Below are 18700 nucleotides of genomic sequence, written 5' to 3'. Positions count from 1 at the left end.
TGAGTGCAAGGCGTGACAAAAATGCAAAACTTTCTTTCTCCTGATCACTCATGCTGCCAGTTGAAGTAGAATGAACCCAGTTTCAACCCTTCATGGCACAGGGGAGGCTGTCCGATTCCAGGAACAGTCTTCCCAAAGCTATTGTGAGGGGCAGAGGAAAAGAAAAATCATTCAGAATTCCTTCTCTTGGTCATTCTGTTCCCCACACCACCTGGTTGAATGACCCAAACAAACTTCACCTCTGCTGGTGATGAGTGGCTGGTCGGGTGAGACAGGTGTGATGTTTGTACCTGTGTTCCTCCGGCAGAGTCTTTGTGAGAGAGAATGGGATGAAGGCAAGGTATTGTGCTTCTTGTCCCTGCTGCTGGGTGGATTGGGTGGCAAGGAAGGATCAGGTCGGGTGGGCAGCCTAGATTTCCGCTCAATGCTGCAATGTGTCCTGGTGAGGAAATAGAGATTGCCCTCCCACCTCCCCATTTCCACATCCCTTTTTATAGCTCTTGACTCTCTCCCTCATCTCTCTTCCTCAACATTCTCTCATCTTTCTGTCTCGACCCTCTCCCTTAGCTCTGACTCGTCCCTCTTCATTTCTCTTCCTCGACTCTCTCCTTCACTGTCTTCAACAACTCTCTCCCTTATCTCTCTTCCTCGACTCTCTCCCTCATCATCTCTCTTCCTCGCCATCTCTCTCTCATCTCTCTTCCTCGACCCTCTCCCTCCCCTGTCTCTCTGACTTTCTGTTCTCCTTTCTCCGTCTTCCACTTTCGCCCCATCAGCCTTGGGCTGGATTCTCCGCCCCGCCGCATTTCTGTTTCACCCCACCGGTGGGATGCTCCGTTACGCCAGCCGGTCAATGGGGTTTCCCATTGTGGGGCAGCCCCACGCCATCGGGAAACCCCCGGGCTGCCAGCAAAAGGAGAATCCCGCCGGCAGAGAATCCAGCCCCTTGCCTCCCACTTTCCTTCTTCCATTTACCTGTTTTCATTTCCCTTACTCTGCCCCTTCTTTCACACTCACTCTCTCTCCACATTTCTCCTTTTCCCGGTCACCTCACTACCTCTTTCCCATCTTCATCCCATGTATTCAGTGAAGTAAACAAAACAATGAAAATGACAGAAGTCAAAGAGAGGATAAGATACATCCTGGGCTAGATTTTCCGGTCCTCCAGCCGCGTATTTCTCAGCTGCGTGCCGTTCGCTACATTGATAATAAGGGCTCAACTATATATTTTTAAAGTCTATAATTAACGATAGGACTGACAGAACACTTGAAAAATGTTCAGCTGATCAGAGCAACAACGTGGACTTCTAAAGTCCAGGTCATGGCTGACAAGAGCTGATTGAATCTTTCCAAGAGGTGACTAAAATATTTATGCTGACTTCCAGAAGGTATTTGTTAAGTCCCTTGGAAAAGACTGTTAATTGGAACTGAAGGTCATGGAATCGAAGGCAAGTTATTAACCTGGTGAATAAGTTTGCTGAATTGATGGAGACAGAGAGTCGGGATAATAGGTTGGCTATTTTTTATTATTTTACCGGAATGTGGTCCTCACTGGCGAGGCCAGCATTTATTGCCCATCCCTAATTGCCCTCGAGAAAGTGGTGGCGAGCTGCCTTCTTGTACCACTGTGATCCATCTGGTGTAGGTACACCCGCAGTGCTATTAGGGAGGGAGTTCCAGGATTTTGACCCAGCGACGGTGAAGGAACGGCCGATATTTTTCCAAGTCAGGATGGGGAGTGACCTTCGAGATGGTAGTGGTTGCAGCTTTGGAAGGTGCTGTCAAAGTCAGTGTGTTGGAGGCTCGAAACAAAGCTACACTTAATGCTGCATAAGCAGCATTATGAGCAGTGTAGATGGAAACATAAAATGACACAGAGATATCGATAGATTAAGTGAATGGGCAAAAGTATGACAAATGGATTTCAATGTAAACAAATGTGAGGTCATCCACTTTAAAGCTGATATGGATGGAACAGGGCACTTTCTAAAATGGTGAAAAGCTGGAAACAGTGGCGGTCTAAAGAGGCTTGGCGATTCAGATACACAGATCATCAAAAATGCCATGAATATGTACAAAAAATAATCAAGAAGACTTTTATCTTTAGGTGAGAAATTGTGTTTCAGTTATACAAGGCATTGGTTAGACCACACCCGAGTACTGTGAGTAGCTCTGGGCACCAGTAAATAAAGTAAAGTTGCCATAGTCCCAGAGGGCCTTAGGCTGCTTTCCCCTTTGAAGGGACAAGCTGACTGGTGTTGATTTAACCTGAGGATCACACACCTCAGGAAAGGGGCATGGTTGAGAGGGCAGAGCCGTCATAAATAACCTAGGCTGGTACGGGACTGAACCCATGCTGTTAGCCTCGCTCTGCATCACAGACCAGTTGTCCAGCCCTTCCTGGGCACTACTCCGAGGGAAGGATACAGGATTTCAACATATCAAAGAGAGCAGGTTGGACAAAGAGATAGAAACTCTTTCTGCTGGTCGGGGAGTCTAAACATTAGAGACAGTCTTTTCAGAATTAAAATTGGATATGATTTTCTATTAGTCAATAGGCATTGGTGGCATGGTAGCACAGTGGTTAGCACTGTGGCTTCAAAGCGCCAGGGGCCCAGGTTCAATTCCTGGCTTGGGTCACTGTCTGTGCGGAGTCTGCACGTTCTCCCCGTGTCTGCATGGGTTTCCTCCGGGTGCTCTGGTTTCCTCCGACAAGTCCAGAAAGAAGTGCTGTTAGGTAATCTGGACATTCTGAATTCTCCCTCTGTGTACCCGAACAGGCGCCGGAGTGTGGCGACTTTCATAGCAACTTCATTGCAATGTTAATGTAAACCTACTTGTTACAATAAAGATTATTATTATTGAGGAATATGAGCCACAGCAGAGATATGGGGCTGGATTCTCCACCGGCGGGATCCATCATTTCGCCGGCAGCGCACTCACGCCCGCGGATTTCCCGATGGCTTGGGGGTGCCCACAATGGAGAACCTAATTGACCAGCTGCCGGGATAGTGAATCCCGCTGCCAGCGGGGGCGTGCCACACCACAAAACGGGTGCGGCAGGACGGGATTCTCTAGTCCGCCAGCCGCGTTTTCCGGTGTGGCGTGCACCTTCCAGCAACGGGATTCTTCATTCTTGCAACCGGCCAATGGGGTTTCCCATTGTGGCCACCCCACGCTGTTGGAAGCCTGCGGGCCTGAGTGCGCTGCTGACAGATCGGAGGATCCCGCTGACGGAGAATTCCGCTGATGAAGATTAGCCACTGAATGGCAGAACAGGCTCGAGGGATTAAACAGTCTCCTCCTCCTATATTCCTTTATTTTTAAAATGTTGTTTTTTAATTTTTCCAATTAAGGGGCAATTTAGCATGGCCTAGCCATCCACCCTGCGCATCTTTTGGGTTGTGGGGGTGAGACCCATGCAGACACAGGAGGATGTGCAAACTCCATGCAGACAGTGACCCGGCGCCGGGATTGAACCCGGGTCCTCGGCACCATGAGGCAGCAGTGCTAACCTCTGTGCCACGGTGCTGCCTTCTACATTCCTATAGTGCCCAATGACTCGGGTACATGGCCTTAAGTGTGTTGTTAAGATGCGTAGCTAAGGTAGGTGTTTCAGAGACTGACAGGCCAGCAAGCTTTCCTCTGGTCTTTTCTTTTAAGTATATGGGCTGAATTGTTGAAGTGCGCAATGCCTTCACATTATCCTGCGTCACCCCTGGTGTTAACTATGTGCATCAACCTTTCTTTCAGCCATGCAGCTCAGAGGTATCAGAAAAAGAGTCATGTTAGAGTTGAAACGTTAACTCTGTTTCCTTCACCACCATTTGCTGCCAGACAGGCTGAGTTTTCCCGGAACTTTCTGTTTAATTTCAGATCACCAGCATCTGAAGTATTTTGCTTGTCTCAGCTGAGAGGGAACTTTGAGGACCAGGCCCACCCTTCCAGACCCACTTTTCCTTCACCCTTCAGGCTCACCCTTCCAGGCCTAACGTTCCTTCACTAGAGATTCACGCAAACATCAGGAGTTCACCTTGCGCATCTGTCCCACATAGGGGGTGGAACCTTACAGGTTACTCAGCAGTGGGAACATTGTGAGCTGGGCAAACATCATTTGTAGAGAGGCCAAAAATAAATTTCCCGATGGCGAGATAAAACTACTGGAATCCTGTTCTGAGGAGCTTCAAGGCGGGTCAAAGGCAGGTCAAGTTTCTCGATGGACATGTCGGGGCCCTAGGACTCATGCACGCTCACTACAAGGCCACCTCGCTGGAATTAAATTTGCGCTCCAAATTAAATTTCCCACCAGTGAGAATTTAGATTGCTCAATTTTACAACTGGATGCAAGTGGCATGCACCTGACTTCACTCCTTCCATGAATTTGAGGACATTAGAGGGTGGGACCAGTGGGGGTGGAGCAGAGGCAGGACAGTGGGGGAGTGGGGGGGCGGTGGAACCAATGGGGGTAGAACGGAGGCAGGACAGCAGGGAAGTTGGGGAGGGGACGGTGGGACCAATGGGGGTGGAACGGAGGCAGGACAGCTGGGGAGTGCGGGGGGTGGGGGGACGGACCAATGGTGGTAGAACGGAGGCAGGACAGGGGAGGTTGGTGTGTGGGAGCAGTGGGGGTGGAATGGAGGCAGGGCAGGGGAGGGCGAGAGACTGGCCTGGCAAAGAATACAAATGTTCCGGGCATGTTCTAAGGATAAGCATGTTACCGATGCAATGGCTGTGAGAATAAGGGTGGTTTCCTACAATTGTATTGGGATTTGGTGGGAACACACTTGATCTCCAGAGCTAAGGAAAGATATATTTGCATTGGAACTGGTCGGTAACAATTCACGCGATTGATCCATGGGTTATCCTATGAGAGGCTGAGTAAATTAGGCTGATAGTCTCTGGGGATTAGAAGAACCAGAGGTAACCTCACTGTAACAAGGGCAGACACGGTAGCATAGTGGTTAGCTCAATTGCTTCACAGCTCCAGGAGCCCAAGTTCGATTCCCGGCTTGGGTCACTACCTGTGCGGAGTCTGTACGTTCTCCCAGTGTCTGCATGGGTTTCCTCCGGGTGCTCCGATTTCCTCCCACAGTCCAAAGATGTGCAGGTTAGGTGGATTGGCCATGCTAAATTACCCTTAGTGTTAGGTGGGGTTGCTGGGTTATGGGGATAGGGTGGAGGTGTGGGGTTGGGTAGGGTGCTCTTTCCAAGAGCCGGTGCAGACTCGATGGGCTGAATGGCCTCCTTCTGCACTGTAAATTCTATGAACCATACAAAATTGTAAAGGTGTTTGGCAAGGCAGATACCAAGAGATTGTTTCCCCTGGCTGATGAATCTAAAACATGGGGGCACAGCCTCAGGATAAGGGACTGATCATTTTGGAGTGAGGTAATGTCTGATCTTTGGAATTCTCTACCCCAGAGGCTTGTGAATACTCCATCTTTGAATATATTTAAGGATGAGATGGATACAGTTTAGGTTTCTCAGGGAATCAAGGCAGGATAATGAAATTGAGGTAAAGGTCAACAATACTCATATTGAATGGTGAAGCAGGTTCAAGAGACCGTCTGATCTACTCCTGTTCCTATTTCTTATGTGAAATCTGATGTGCTTTCAAATGATGTTGCCAAAGGGAAGCATGTAGTTGAGAAGTAGGAAAGGACCAAGGATTAATTCATGTGGGACAGGGACGAGCAGCCATTGTCGAAGCATGTCTGTCTACAACTGCACAGATAAGAGCGATGCAGTCCCATCTGGATGGACAATGGAGGTGTTGGAGGAGGTTGATATGTTCATCACTGATTTTGGTAAAGGTCATTTCAGTGCTGAGGCAGAAACAAAAACCCGTATGGAAAGACTGAAGCATGGAGTTGTGTGAAAATGGGACATGGATTTAGGAGGCGGAAATCCGGTCAAGGACTTTGAAGAGGAAAGGAAGGTTGGAGATTGTGCATTAGTTTGCAAGCTCAAGGCTGTCAAGAGTAGTTTTTTGGAGGGCTAATAATTGCAGTTTGAAAACGAGAGGGACAAGAGGGAAACATTTACAGCTAATATAAGGGCCAGAAATGGAAGTTCAATGGTCATAAGTTTGGTGGTAGAAGGGTCGAGAGTGCAAGATTTTGTATTAGCACAATAAAAAGGAATGAGCTAGGTTCAGGAAACCAGGATGGTAGAGATGAGAAACGGTAAAGTCAAGAAGTCACTTTTGGGAGTCAAGTACAGGCCCCTAACTGTAACCACATGGTAGGGTGGAGTATAAAGGAAAAAATAACAGGAGCTTGTCAGAAAGGCACAGCGATAATCATGGAAGATTTAAATCTACATGTAGGCTAGAGAAGTCAGATGGGCAAAGATAGCCTAGATGAGGAATGTTTCCAGATTAGTTTATTAGAACAAGAAGTTCTGAGACTAACTGGAGAGCAGGCTATGGTAGACCTGGTATTGAGCAATGATTTGGGATTAATCATTTATCTCATAGTGAAGCCACCCCGAGGTAGTAGCGACCATAATGTGATTGAATTTTCCATTCAGTTTAAGGGAGAGAGGAGTGGGTCTGAAACTATGTTTTTAAATTAAAATAAGGGCAAGTATGAAGGTATGAAAGCCGAGCTGGCTAAAATGAATTGGCAAATTAGGTTAAGGGATAGCTCAATAGAGGTGCCGTGGCAAACATTTACAATGAGAATTCAGAATAATTAGGATACATTCCAAGGAGTAAGAAAAGGTCTAAGGGATGGACACAGCATCCATGGGTAACTAGAAAGGTTAACAATAGTATCAAACTTAAAGAAAAAGCATATAATTGTGTAAAGACGTGTAGCAGATCAGAAGGTTGGACAGAATATAAGGAACAGCAAAGGATGACTAAAAGATTAATAAAGAGGGAAAAATTAGAGTATGAGTGAAAGCTAGTCAGAAATATAAAACAGATGGAAAGAGTTTTTATAAATGTTTTAAAAAGAAAAGTGAGCACTGGTCCTATAGAAAGTGAGTCTGGAGACTCGTTAATGGGAAAAAGGAAATGGCAGATGAATTGAACTGGTATTTTGCATCAATCTTCACTATAGAACAAAGAACAATACAGCACAGGAACAGGCCCTTTGGCCCCCTAAGCCTGCGGCGACCATGGTACCTTCCGAAACTGTATATGCACTTACGGAGTCCGTAACATTCCATTCCTATTCATATCTTTATACATGTAACATCCCAGAGGCAGCTATAAACCAGGAAATGGAAGGAGGGAGGAACTCAGGAAAATTACAGTCACCAGAGAAGTTGCACTGAGTAAATTGTTGGAGCTGCGGACCAACAAGATTCTGGGTCCTGATGAACTTCATCCTAGAAGTGGCTAGCGAGATAGTTGATGCATTGGTTTTAATTTTCCAAAACTCCCTAGATTCAAGGAAGATCTCATTAGATTGGAAGATAGCAAATGTAACTCCTTACTTCAAAACGGGAGGGAGACAGAAAGTGGAAACTGCAGGCTAGTTAGCTTAACATCTGTTGTCGGGATTAGAAGCTATTAAATAAGTTGTAGCAGGGCATTTGGATAAGTGCAAGGTAATCAGACAGAGTCAACATGGTTTTGTAAAAGGAAAATTATGTTTAACCAATTTTTCGGCGTTCTTTAAGGAAATAATGCGCTGTGGATAAAGGGGAACTTGTGGATGTTCTGTAACTTAGATTTCCAGAAGGCATTTGATAAAAATGGCACATCAAAGGTTATTGTGGAAAATAAAAGCTCATGGTAAAGGGGGTAACATATTGGCATGGATGGTAGACTCTCAGGTTTGGACCTAAGGTGAGTTCCAGTGAACGAGATGAATGCAGATGAGGCAGTTGATCAAATGGTCTCAATCTTTGTGACAAAAAAGTTCATGAGTTCCTCACACCGGTAGCTGAAGATGAGGGTGGAGGAGATAGGGGAGGGGTGTTTAAATAGATAGTTGTTGGGAAGAGTATCCAGGGTTATCTTTACATTCCATTGACAGATGAGAGCAGAACCCCAGAACCGCTCCAGCCAGATCTGGTGGTGAATGGTTAAATTAGTTGCCTACCATCAACGTTCAAGTGAATGTTCATTGGACTTAAGTGAGTGAAGATGGGAGCTGTACCTGCGGATTGACCATTGTGAACTTAACTAATGGCTTTAAAGAAGATGAGTGGGGCGATATAACCTAGGATCAGATAGCTCTGCAGAGGCCGGGCATAGAGCCAGAGGCCTAAACTGGCCCTGATGGGAGTTTGAAAAGGAGTTATTCCTGGGATGGGAACATTAATGACAATTATTTCCCATCTCTGTTACTGCACCTTGCTTGACTGTGATCAGGAGGCTGTGTGGTTGCTGTCTGATTACCACAAATTCCACTGAATAATGCTGGATTCTTTACTGAGCTGATTTGGTGTTTCTGACTAACTCTTTCACTTTGTTCTGTTGCAGAAAGCAGATAATCGCCCGTCTTTCAACTTGCTGCTGAGCAATATCCAGGAGCTGGTGGAAGATGATAGCCAGGGGATGTGAGGGGACTCTCCGCCGTCTAAGCCAGAACTTCTACTGCACATTCCCTCTTAGCCAATGCGACGTGTGTTTAGCCCTTTGCAACCTTCCTGCACAGTAATAAAACAGCAATGTGTAAACCTTTTAAAACTGGACCCTATCCACACATACACTTACCACAAGCACACATATACATGCACACTGACATAGACAGAATAAAATAAATCTTTGATTCTATCTTATTTGAAACAGTGAACAGTGTATTATTTGTGTGTAAGCACCAGTATGACTGAAACAAGCAAAGCAATGAAGACAGAAACCAGATACTTAAAGTGTCATGATCCCGAATTTTGGAAGGCAGGGTGATCAGGAACTCTTGGGAGAGGGATTCTGCACTCTGACCGAGGAAATGAGAGACTCTGGGGAATCTGGAAGGATGTGCAATGGAATTCCAGAACACCAATTGGAACCAGGACAACAAGGTAATCTGGGAGGTCAAATTATCTGGAATTCCAGACGAAATCCAGAAACACCAGGAATTCCTTGAGTGGGAAAGAGCCTGCACATTGTGGGATGTTCCAAATAGATTGTAAGTCCTGGGATGTCCTGAAACAGACTGTTTGGGTTCTGGGTCATTCTGATTTGATTTGATTTATTATTGGCACGTGAAAAGTATTGTTTCTTCCATGCTATTCAGACAACGCATACAGTACATAGGGAAGGAAGGAGAGACTGCAGAATGTAATGTTACAGTCATAGCTAGGGTGCAGAGAAAAGATCAACTTAATAAGAGGTAGGTCCATTCAAAAGTCTGATAGCAGCATGGTAGCTGTTCTTGAATCAGTTGGAACGTGACCTCAAACTTTGGTCTCCTTTTCCTGACGGAAGAAGGTGGAAGAGAGTATATCCGGTGTGAGGGGTCCTTAATTATGCTGCCTCATTTTCCTAGGCAGCGGGAATTGTAGACAGAGTCAATGGATGGTGAGGCACGATCAATTTGGCTGGAGACGAAGTTGAATTCAAACTGAGGCTTTATTAGTATCTGAAGTGTGGCCTCCGACAGCAGCTGACGAAATGGCTGCGAGCTGAAGGCCACGCATATTTATAACCCGGCTCCTGGGCGGAGCTAGCATGCAGGGGCCCAGGTGAACCTGTAGTGCATGTTCTACCGTACAACCCTTAATATAGGAACACAGTGGTTTACCACAGATGGGAGGCTGGTTTGTGTGATCCACTGGGCTACATTCACAACCTTTTGTACATTCCTGCGGTCCTGGGCAGCTGGTATTCTACACATTGTTTTGTATGCGTGTGTATCTGTCTGGGGAGCCGGGGATGGTGGAATTCTGGGTGGATACACACTTCTTCAGTTCTCTATCCGAAAGGAGGCGGACCTGCAACGTTCACCAATTGGCAGAACCGTTTCAGCCAACCCTCCCTCTCTGTAATCATCCCCCCTCGGTAATAATGAAGAGAATCTACCCCAAACTCCTTTCCCTGCCCCGCTGACACGCAGTCTATGAGGGTGCACAGATCAGTTCGTATTACCTGAGGGTTCCGACTTTCTGGGATTGTCAATGTAATCATACGACCGATTCCAAACTCCCACATCATTAATACTATTATACATTGCATAGTCCATTTTAGCTGTAGTTTCGTCATATTATTGAACAGTTCAGGATTTGGTGTCTTGTCAATCTTATCTTAAATGGTTCCTCAGTGGCCTCCACATGCCATTGTTCCTGTTCAGGTGGTGATTTAACAGGACCCTTCGTTCTGCTGTAATGAGTCCAACCTTTTTCCGCGGTTCGTATGGCAGTCTCTGTGGTTAACAAAACAGGAACGGCCCGTCCCAAGTGGGTTGAAGCTTGTTTTCTTTCCACGATTTCACCAGTACCCAATCTCCTGGTTTAAATTTGTGGACTGCGAATTCAAGGGGAGGTGTCTGCGCTAGCAGTCCTTGTCTCCTGAGGAATGATAATGAGGAAGACAGTGCCAGTATATATTTCTTTACATAGATATCATTACATTCTGCAATGGGCAATTCCCCCATTGTTCCAAGGTATGTTCCAAGGTATGGCAATCCGAACAACATTTCGTATGGGGACAACCCCAAATCTTTTCTTAGAAGGGCTATCGGTAAGCATTTTGTCCAGGGGAGCCTAGTTTCTAGTATTATTTTTGACAAATGATTTTCAAGAGTTTGATTCATCCTTTCCACCCGTCCCGATGAGGGGGGTTGCCAAGGAGTGTGGAAGTCCCAATTTATCTCCAAACATCTAGTCGTGACTTCTTTAATAGAATCGACAAATTCATCTACAGAAAACCTATATGTTTAATAAGTTATTGTGTTTGATATTTTAAAATAAATGTTTAGAATTAGCCTGGAAATCAAAACTTCAAACCATGTGGAAGCTGGTCTTAAAAAAACCCCAAAACAACTTCGATTAAAAAAAAGATCGTTCAAGGACACCTGATAATGGGAATTTGGCAGCAATCCAACCCTTACAATCGATGAATTTGAGCTGAAATACTATTATTGAAATGTTACTGATCAATCAACTGTTTGACTATTATATTGTATAATTTATTAATACTGAATCAGTAGTATCAAATTTGATCTAATTTATTAATTATAATAATTATTTTGAAATGCCTGGTTGTTGGGCCCCTGCGGTTGGCAGGGTTGTATGCTATATTGGGAACTTGCCGGACAGGGAACTGACACTGCGGTTGATAAGGCCTTAGAGGTAAAGTGACTTCCCCTGTCCGAGTCTATATTTTCTACCAACCCGTATCGGAGAACTATTTGCTCCCGAATGATTATTTCAGCCTATTCACGGGTGATAGTTCAGTATTTGCAGCCTTCTCTGTAACAAACTGTCTCTCTCTCTCTGTATTGAAACAGTGACTCCAGGCATGTTGCAGCCTTCTCTGTCTCTCTCTCTCTCTCTGTATTGTAACAGTGACTCCAGGCATGTTGCAGCCTTCTCCGTCTCTCTCTCTCTCTCTCTGTTCCCTGTATCTCTCTCTCTTTCTCGCTCTGTCTCTCTGTATCTTTCTCCGTCTCTGTCTCTCTGTCTCTCTTTCTGTATCTCTCTGTATCTCTCGGTTCTCTCTCTCTGTCTCTTTCTATGTATCTCTGTCTCTGTAAATCTCTGTTCTCTCACTGTCTCTGTCTGTCTCTGTCTGTCTCTGTCTGTCTCTCTCTGTCTGTATCTCTCTCCCTGTATCTCTCTCTCTGTCTCTGTCTCTCTTTTTGTCTGTCTGTCACTCTCTCTCTCTGTCTCTGTATCTCTGTTCTCTCTCTCTGTATCGCTCTGTCTCTCTCTCTCTCTCTCTGCCCATCTCTCTCTCTCTGTATCTCTCTCTGTCTTTGTATCTCTCTCACTCTCTGTCTGTCTCTCTCTCAGTCTCTGTCTGTATCTCTCTCCCTGTCTCTCTCAGTCTCTTTCTCTCCGTATCTCTCTCTCTCTCTGTCTGTGTTTGCTCACTACCTCATTTACAGTTGCAACCATAATTTTCGTTTTCTGTTCTTTTTTTTTGAATGCTCTGACTTCTCCTGAATTTAAAGAATTTACAAATCCTATGTCTCCATCTCCAATCGGGACTTCCCGAAGGGGGTTCAGTTTCGTTATTTCTGGTTCCTTTATCTGTCCTTTTGTGGATCTCAATATCATTTTGCTCTCTCCTTCTTCTTCAGGGACTTTCTCTGATTTGCCTTTATTCATTTGTTGGTCATTTGGCGAGTCCTTGTCGTTTGACTTATTCTTATAAGGGGGTGGCAAATTATCTAGGACGTCCCATTTAAGAGGGGCTGTGCGAACGTCTTCGCCCTGTGGGATTAATGGATATATTCGGGTGGGGTTCCTGCTAGGAAGCCAACAACTCGCGTAGCTTACTTCTTTATCTGAACAGGGTCTTTTATCATTGACATATATATTCAAAATTTGGCACACCCAATCTTCGTCCGAACCGTATTTCGGCCAAAAGACTGCGGGTTTACGGATTGCTTCTTTGACCCATATGAAGCAACAAAAGTTTATCATTGTTTTCCTGTCCTTATTTCTTGTACGTGGCTCTCAAAATCCCAATTCACTAACATCCGACCCACTGGGCTTTCTGGTGGGATATTCTTAGGGATTCTCTTATCAACGCCGTCTCCTTGTTTCTCACAACCTTGTTTCGAGTTTTTACTTCCCATTGTAATGTACTCAACTTTCACTTATTTCTAAGTAAAGTGTCTAGTTATGACCGGCCCGTCACAACAATCACAATCCTGAAAGCACTTATATCATCAATCCGCCCATACACTTATACGGATGTTTAGATATAAACTCCAGAGTCCTTATATCATCAACCCACCCCTGCGGATGTTTAGATACGAACCCAAGTCAACAAGGTAGTACTTAAAAGCCGTTTTTCTTACCTTGCTCCGTGCGCAGAGTTGCCTGACTTCACTCACGGCGTGCCTGCCACTATAATCCGTTACTTGCTTCTTCAGAATGACTACCCTAGGAACGTGTTCAGTTGACCGTGGGTAACCACTCAAGATGAAGTACGAGACCGTTTAAATAACGGGACACGTCTTTTCGGTTCCTCTTGAGCCGCCCCCCTGATCAATGAAAAACTATCCCGACCATGAGCCCCCAATTGTGAGAAACACTGCTCACTTAAGAAAAGATTTACACTTAGTCAAATTGTGAAGAAGTATTTATTATCGATCTTGCAAGAGCGGGTGCCTCTAGTAAGCAACAGCAGACACAAAGAATTCACACAGCATCACTTTGTTATATACAATCCATGAAAATACAATCCGTGGGAAACCATCCCTGAGAAACACATCCCACAAACTATAGAAAGGGCAGTTCCCTTATCAGTGATCCCTTATTGGGTCTCTCCCTTGCATAGTGAGTTCTATCCGCTCCTGGTACATCCTTGGACCGGCAGTTAAAGATAAGAATGAGGCCCTTTGCTTGCACCTGCTATCTCCTCCTTGCTTAGCAAGTTCTGTTATTGTTCATTCCGTTCTTCCCCAAAGGTCATTCTGATACATCGTTATAATAATTCGCTCACTATAGCTTACTCAGAACTTGACATGTTAATTTTCCCATCATGCTTCATTGTTGACATCTTAATTATGAACCAGAGTTTATACATGTAAAAACAACACAGAATGTTCATTTCTCACAGTAGGGCAATGAGGTAGGTGCTGAATCCATCCCGAGCGGCCGGGACTGGGGATTAAACTCCGCTCTGGGCATCACTCTGATTCCACGCGCGCTGCCTCTCCCCTCAGAAGCAACCCAGTTGCTGTGCAAACAAAACACCCCCTTTTTCCAATATGTTGTACTTGGAGTTCCAGATGGTGAAGGCTCGAATCCCCGGAGCAGGAATCTCTCCCATTTTCCCCTGCTGCCTTTTAAGTGTTTGTTGGGGGGGGGGGGGGGGGGGGATTTACAGGTTAACACTTGCCTGTTTGGCTGTGAGAGGGGCTCCGGAGCGGCGCCCGGCACTTCGGGTCCAACACGTGTTTGCTGGAGGCTGCCATGTTGGGGTGAGTGGGCGGGGCTATCGCCTTTCCGCTTCCGGGTTGTGGGGACCGGACGTGTGAAGGTCACAGGGAGAGCGGGAGCGGGACACAGAGAAACCCCGATCCCCTCCGGGAGTGAGCGAGTTCCCCTCCCCGGACACAGACCCCTCACTACCTTGTACATGGAGTCCCAGGCTCAGGCTCTGTCCGCGGATCCTCATTTGCAACAATTCATTGAGGTGGAGAGTCAGAAGCAGAAATTCCAACAGCTGGTTCATGGCCTGACTGAGCTCTGCTGGGTAAGCGATAGTTAACGTAACCAATAAGTAACTAGTCCTGCCTCAACCAGAGCATAGCCTGACTGAGCTCTCTGCTGGGTAAGTGATAGTTAACGTAACCAGTAACTAACTAGTGCTGACTCAAGTAGAGCATGGCTTGATTGAGCCCTGCTGGGTAAGTGATAGTTAACGTAACCTGGAACTAACTAGTGTTGTCTCAACAAGAGCATAGTCTGTCAGATCTCTGCTGGTTAACTGGTGATGGTTATACAACCCAGAATTAGCAGGTTGTGCCTGTCCAGCATGCAGGTCCAACATGCAAGTAACCAATCACTAATGGATAACTAGCAATATTGTTAACATGACCAAAACAGTAGCAACAAACTCTGCTCGGTAACTAGTGATTCAGTTAATATAGCTGACTGGAGCTTAGGCTCACTGAGCTTTGTTAATTAAATATGCTGTGTGTGACAATTTGCTGCTCCAGATCCAAGTACACCCCTTCCTTCCGCATATGTTTTTCTGTCCTTTTTCTTCCTCTTCCCATTCTATAGACATTTATCCATTTTATTGGCTGTTGCTCGCTCGCCCAAACCACCAGTCACTCTCCTTCTTTACATTTCCCTGCTCATCGACAAGGCATTTGACATTGAAGGTTTGACAGAGTCTTGCAAATTGTGTGTGCCTGCATTTCTCCTCTGGATTCCTCCCGGCCTGGCTATACTCCACACCACTTGCCCCACATGCTGAGACTGTTTTCACCTTGGTGACATCTTGATGTTTCTTCTTCTCCATCTCATTTCTGCCCCTCTAGCTAGTTCTTTCCCTGTTGTATCTGATTTTCTCTCTCGGATTGTCTTTGGCTTTTCCACCAAGGAGCTCCTCATCCACCTCTACTTGCATTGCCTTCTCTCCTGAGTTCACTGGCCTCCTCTCCACTCCTCATCGCTCCCTCTTATTAAACTGGTTTAGCACACTGGGCTAAATCGCTGGCTTTTAAAGCAGGCCAGCAGCATGGTTCAATTCCCGTACCAGCCTCCCTGAACAGGCGACTAGGGGCTTTTCACAGTAACTTCATTGAAGCCTACTTGTGACAATAAGCGATTTTCATTTCATTTCATTCATTCAATTGACAGGTGCCTGAGTGTGGCGACTGGGGATTTTCACAATAACTTCATTACAGTACCCAAAGAGAAAATGCTGGAAAATCTCAGCAGCTCTGGCAGCATCTGTAGGAAGAGAAAAGAGCTAACACCCTTGAAACGTTAGCTCTTTTCTCTCCCTACATACAGATGCTGCCAGACATGCTGAGATTTTCCAGCATTTTCTCTTCAGTTTCAGATTCCAGCATCCACAGTAATTCGCTTTTAACTTCATTGCAGTGTTAATGTAAGCCTATTGTGACACTAATAAAGATTATTATTATTATTAACTCCCAAATCCTTTCATCTTGCTGACTCCCTTGGCCTCTGTTTCACTGACAAGCCCGTTCCTGACCACTGGTATCGCTCACGAACGACACCTAGATCATCTGCACCTTGGTTTCCTCCAGATTTAATAGTTCCAGTTCTGTCCTGAGCAGCATCCCCATCTTCTCCCCATCACAATCCTCAGCTCATTCTGTTGCTGGCACACTCTGACCAAACCTACTCTCATTTAAAAATATATATTTTTAAAATTTCATTTACGGGTTGTGGGTGTCGCTGGTTAGGCCAGCATTTATTGCCCATCCCTAGTTGTTATTCAGAAGGTGGTGGTGAGCTGTCTTCTTGAACCGCTGCAGTCCTTGAGGTGTGAACCGCTGCAGTCCTTGAGGTGTAGGAACACCCACTGTGCTGTTGGGGAGGGAGTTCAAGGATGTTGTCCCAGCGACAGTGAAGGAACGGCAATTTATTTCTAAGTCAAGGTTGAGTGATTTGGAGGGGAAGCTCCAGGTGGTGGGGTTCCCAGGTATCTGCTGTTCATGTCCTTCTAGATGGTAGTGGTCGTGGGTTGGAAGATGTTCTCTAAGGAGCCTTGGTGAGTTACGTTTGTCAGTGGTGGAGGGTTTGAATGTTTGTGGAAGGAGGAGCAATCAAGTGGGTTGTTTTGTTGTGGATGGTTTTGAGCTTCTTGAGTGTTGTGAGAGGTGCACTCATCCAGGCAAATGGAGAGTATTCTGTTAAACTCCTGACTTGTGCCTTGTAGAGATGGACAGGCTTTGTGGTGGTGGTGGGAGGTGGGGAGGCTAGGGGCTCCTGTTGTGGCTTGGTGATGATTGCTTTCTTTGATCGCGCTCCCATGGAGCACCCTGGGATGTTGAACTATGTGAAAGGTGCTATGCAAGTTGTCAGAGAGCAAAGATAAACTGCAGACAGCTTCAAACATTGGGAATATTGAAGCTACATCTTTGGCCCCCTTCACATTGCGTTCCCTTTCCTGATCACTGTCTCATGTGGTGACAGATTGTTTACGTCCTCAGCATCCTATCGGAGTCTGAGCGAAGCATCCCTCATCACAGAGGCACCTCCTGTTCACCTCTTCACCTGTGTTAACTCTGAAATTTTGATTTAACTTTCTGAATTTCACTGAACAAGCGACCTTGCTCTTCCTCTATGAAGACCTGTTACCCTGTGTTAAGTTTGCTGTCTTACTGCAGCTGTACAATAGATTGCATTCAGTGCTGCTTTCTGAGAAAACCTGCAGGCATAGAAGTCTTGCAGAGAAGCTTTAGGAGCTGGTCCAAGGTGTCGCAGCATCTCTTGATGACTAGCCAGTCGAAAACTGCTGTCTTCATGTTGGAGAGAGTTGAATGTGAGTTGAATACAGATGTCTGAGATACTGGGAGGGTGCTAGAAAACCTACAAACTAGTTCAATTTAAACCAGGACAGAGGGTCATAGGGATTTGTATCTGGAATGTGCTCTGGGAGGAGACTGGAATGAGTCTATCGGCATGTACCTGACAGTGAGTCAGTTGCAGTCTAAGGAGAGGAGAACTGGACGGAGTCTCCTCACCTCCACAGAGTGTGAGCGATTCCATTGTTTCACCTCCCTTTCACTCTATATATTTTAGTTATAAGAGGCCGACAGCACAGAAAAGGCCCTTCGGCCCATCACTTCTGTCCAGGTCAAAAACCACCCACCAATTCTAGTCCCATTTTTCCGCCCATGGCCCATAACGTTGTATGCCTGGGCATCGCAAGTGCACATCTAAATATTTCTTGGGATGTTTCTTCTACTTGTAGGAAAGATGTTTCATTGTGTACCTTAATTTTATTTTGGTTTCTTTACACTTTTTCAAAACCTTGCTTTCTGCTTGCCCACACTACACAATGTACGTGGTCACTCTGGTTCCAACCACACACCTCAGCCACCATCCCCTGTCTGTTTCTCACCACTCAGCTGCCCCCATGGGGGTTTTGATGACATTGGGGCTTGGATCAGAGTCGGGGGGGTAGCAGTTGGGGATCTGCCCAAGCTTGGAAGTGATCATAGGCTTTGAATGATTGAAGCCTGCTTGCAATAAAGGTTCTGAACTTCGCCGAATATTCGAACAATCCTGGGTGTGGGGGGGGGGGGGTGTGGGGGTGTGGTGTGGGGGTGTGGGGGGGGGGGGTGTGGGGGTGTGGGGGGGGGGGGGGGTGTGGGGGGGGGGGTGGGGGGGGGGTGGTGGGTGGTGGGGGGGGGGGGGGGGGTGGGGGTGGGGGGGGTGGGGGGGGGGGGGGGTGGGGGGGGTGGGGGGGGGGGGTGGGGGGGGGGGGGGTGGTGGGGGGGTGGGGGGGGTGGGGGGGGGGGGTGGTGGGGGGGGGGTGGGGGTGGGGGGGGTGGGGGGGGGGGGGGGTGGGGGGGTGGGGGGGGTGGGTGGGGGGGTGGGGGGGGGGGTGGGGGGGGGGGGGTGGGGGGGGGTGGGGGGGGGGGTGGGGGGGGGTGGGGGGGGTGGGGGGGGTGGGGGGGGGGTGGGGGGGGGGGGTGGGGGTGGGGGGGGGTGGGGTGGGGGGGGGTGGGGGTGGGGGTGGGGGGGGGTGGGGTGGGGGGGGGTGGGGGGGGGGGGGGGTGGGGGGGGGGGGGGGGTGGTGGTGGGGGGGGTGGTTGTTGGATTGTGTATGTAGGGGGGGTGAGGAGTGTCTGTGTATGTGTGTGTGGAAGGGGGTTAGGGGAGGGGGTGGTGTCAGAACAATTGTCGCCACTGGGGGACTGCAATAAGGTAATGAGGTCAGAATTAATGGGAAACTGGGCGAGGGAGGCCCAAGCTTTCCTCGTGTTCTGATGCGCCTTCAGCTCCCCCACAACAGCAGTGCACAGGAAGACCAGAGAGAATAGATTACTGCCCTCACTTCGATTGCCAGCTGCCCTATTTATGACAGTCAGCAGTGTAAGGTTAGAGAGGTTTATCTCCTCATGTGATCCATGGG

The 18700-nt window shown here is 47.1% G+C and overlaps 2 protein-coding genes across 2 annotated transcripts in view; both read left to right on the top strand.

Moving 5' to 3' along the window:
- Positions 1–8739, top strand: part of btk (Bruton agammaglobulinemia tyrosine kinase) — a 141124-nt gene extending 132385 nt beyond the window's left edge. Inside the window, exon 17 of the mRNA XM_072504968.1 lies at positions 8441–8739. Coding sequence (XP_072361069.1) covers positions 8441–8521 — 81 coding nt within the window. The 3' untranslated portion in view covers positions 8522–8739. The remainder of the gene's footprint in view (positions 1–8440) is intronic.
- Positions 8740–14081: 5342 nt separating this feature from the next.
- timm8a (translocase of inner mitochondrial membrane 8 homolog A (yeast)) overlaps positions 14082–18700 on the top strand; it is a 29557-nt gene continuing 24938 nt past the window's right edge. The window contains exon 1 of the mRNA XM_072504967.1: positions 14082–14329. Within this exon, the coding sequence (XP_072361068.1) occupies positions 14213–14329 (117 nt within the window). The 5' untranslated portion in view covers positions 14082–14212. The remainder of the gene's footprint in view (positions 14330–18700) is intronic.

This window comes from Scyliorhinus torazame, chromosome 5 (genome assembly GCF_047496885.1).
Source record: "Scyliorhinus torazame isolate Kashiwa2021f chromosome 5, sScyTor2.1, whole genome shotgun sequence".
Classification (NCBI taxonomy): Eukaryota; Metazoa; Chordata; class Chondrichthyes; order Carcharhiniformes; family Scyliorhinidae; genus Scyliorhinus; species Scyliorhinus torazame.
Note: the sequence above shows the minus strand (reverse complement) of the source record. Positions and strands in the feature narration are given on the sequence as shown.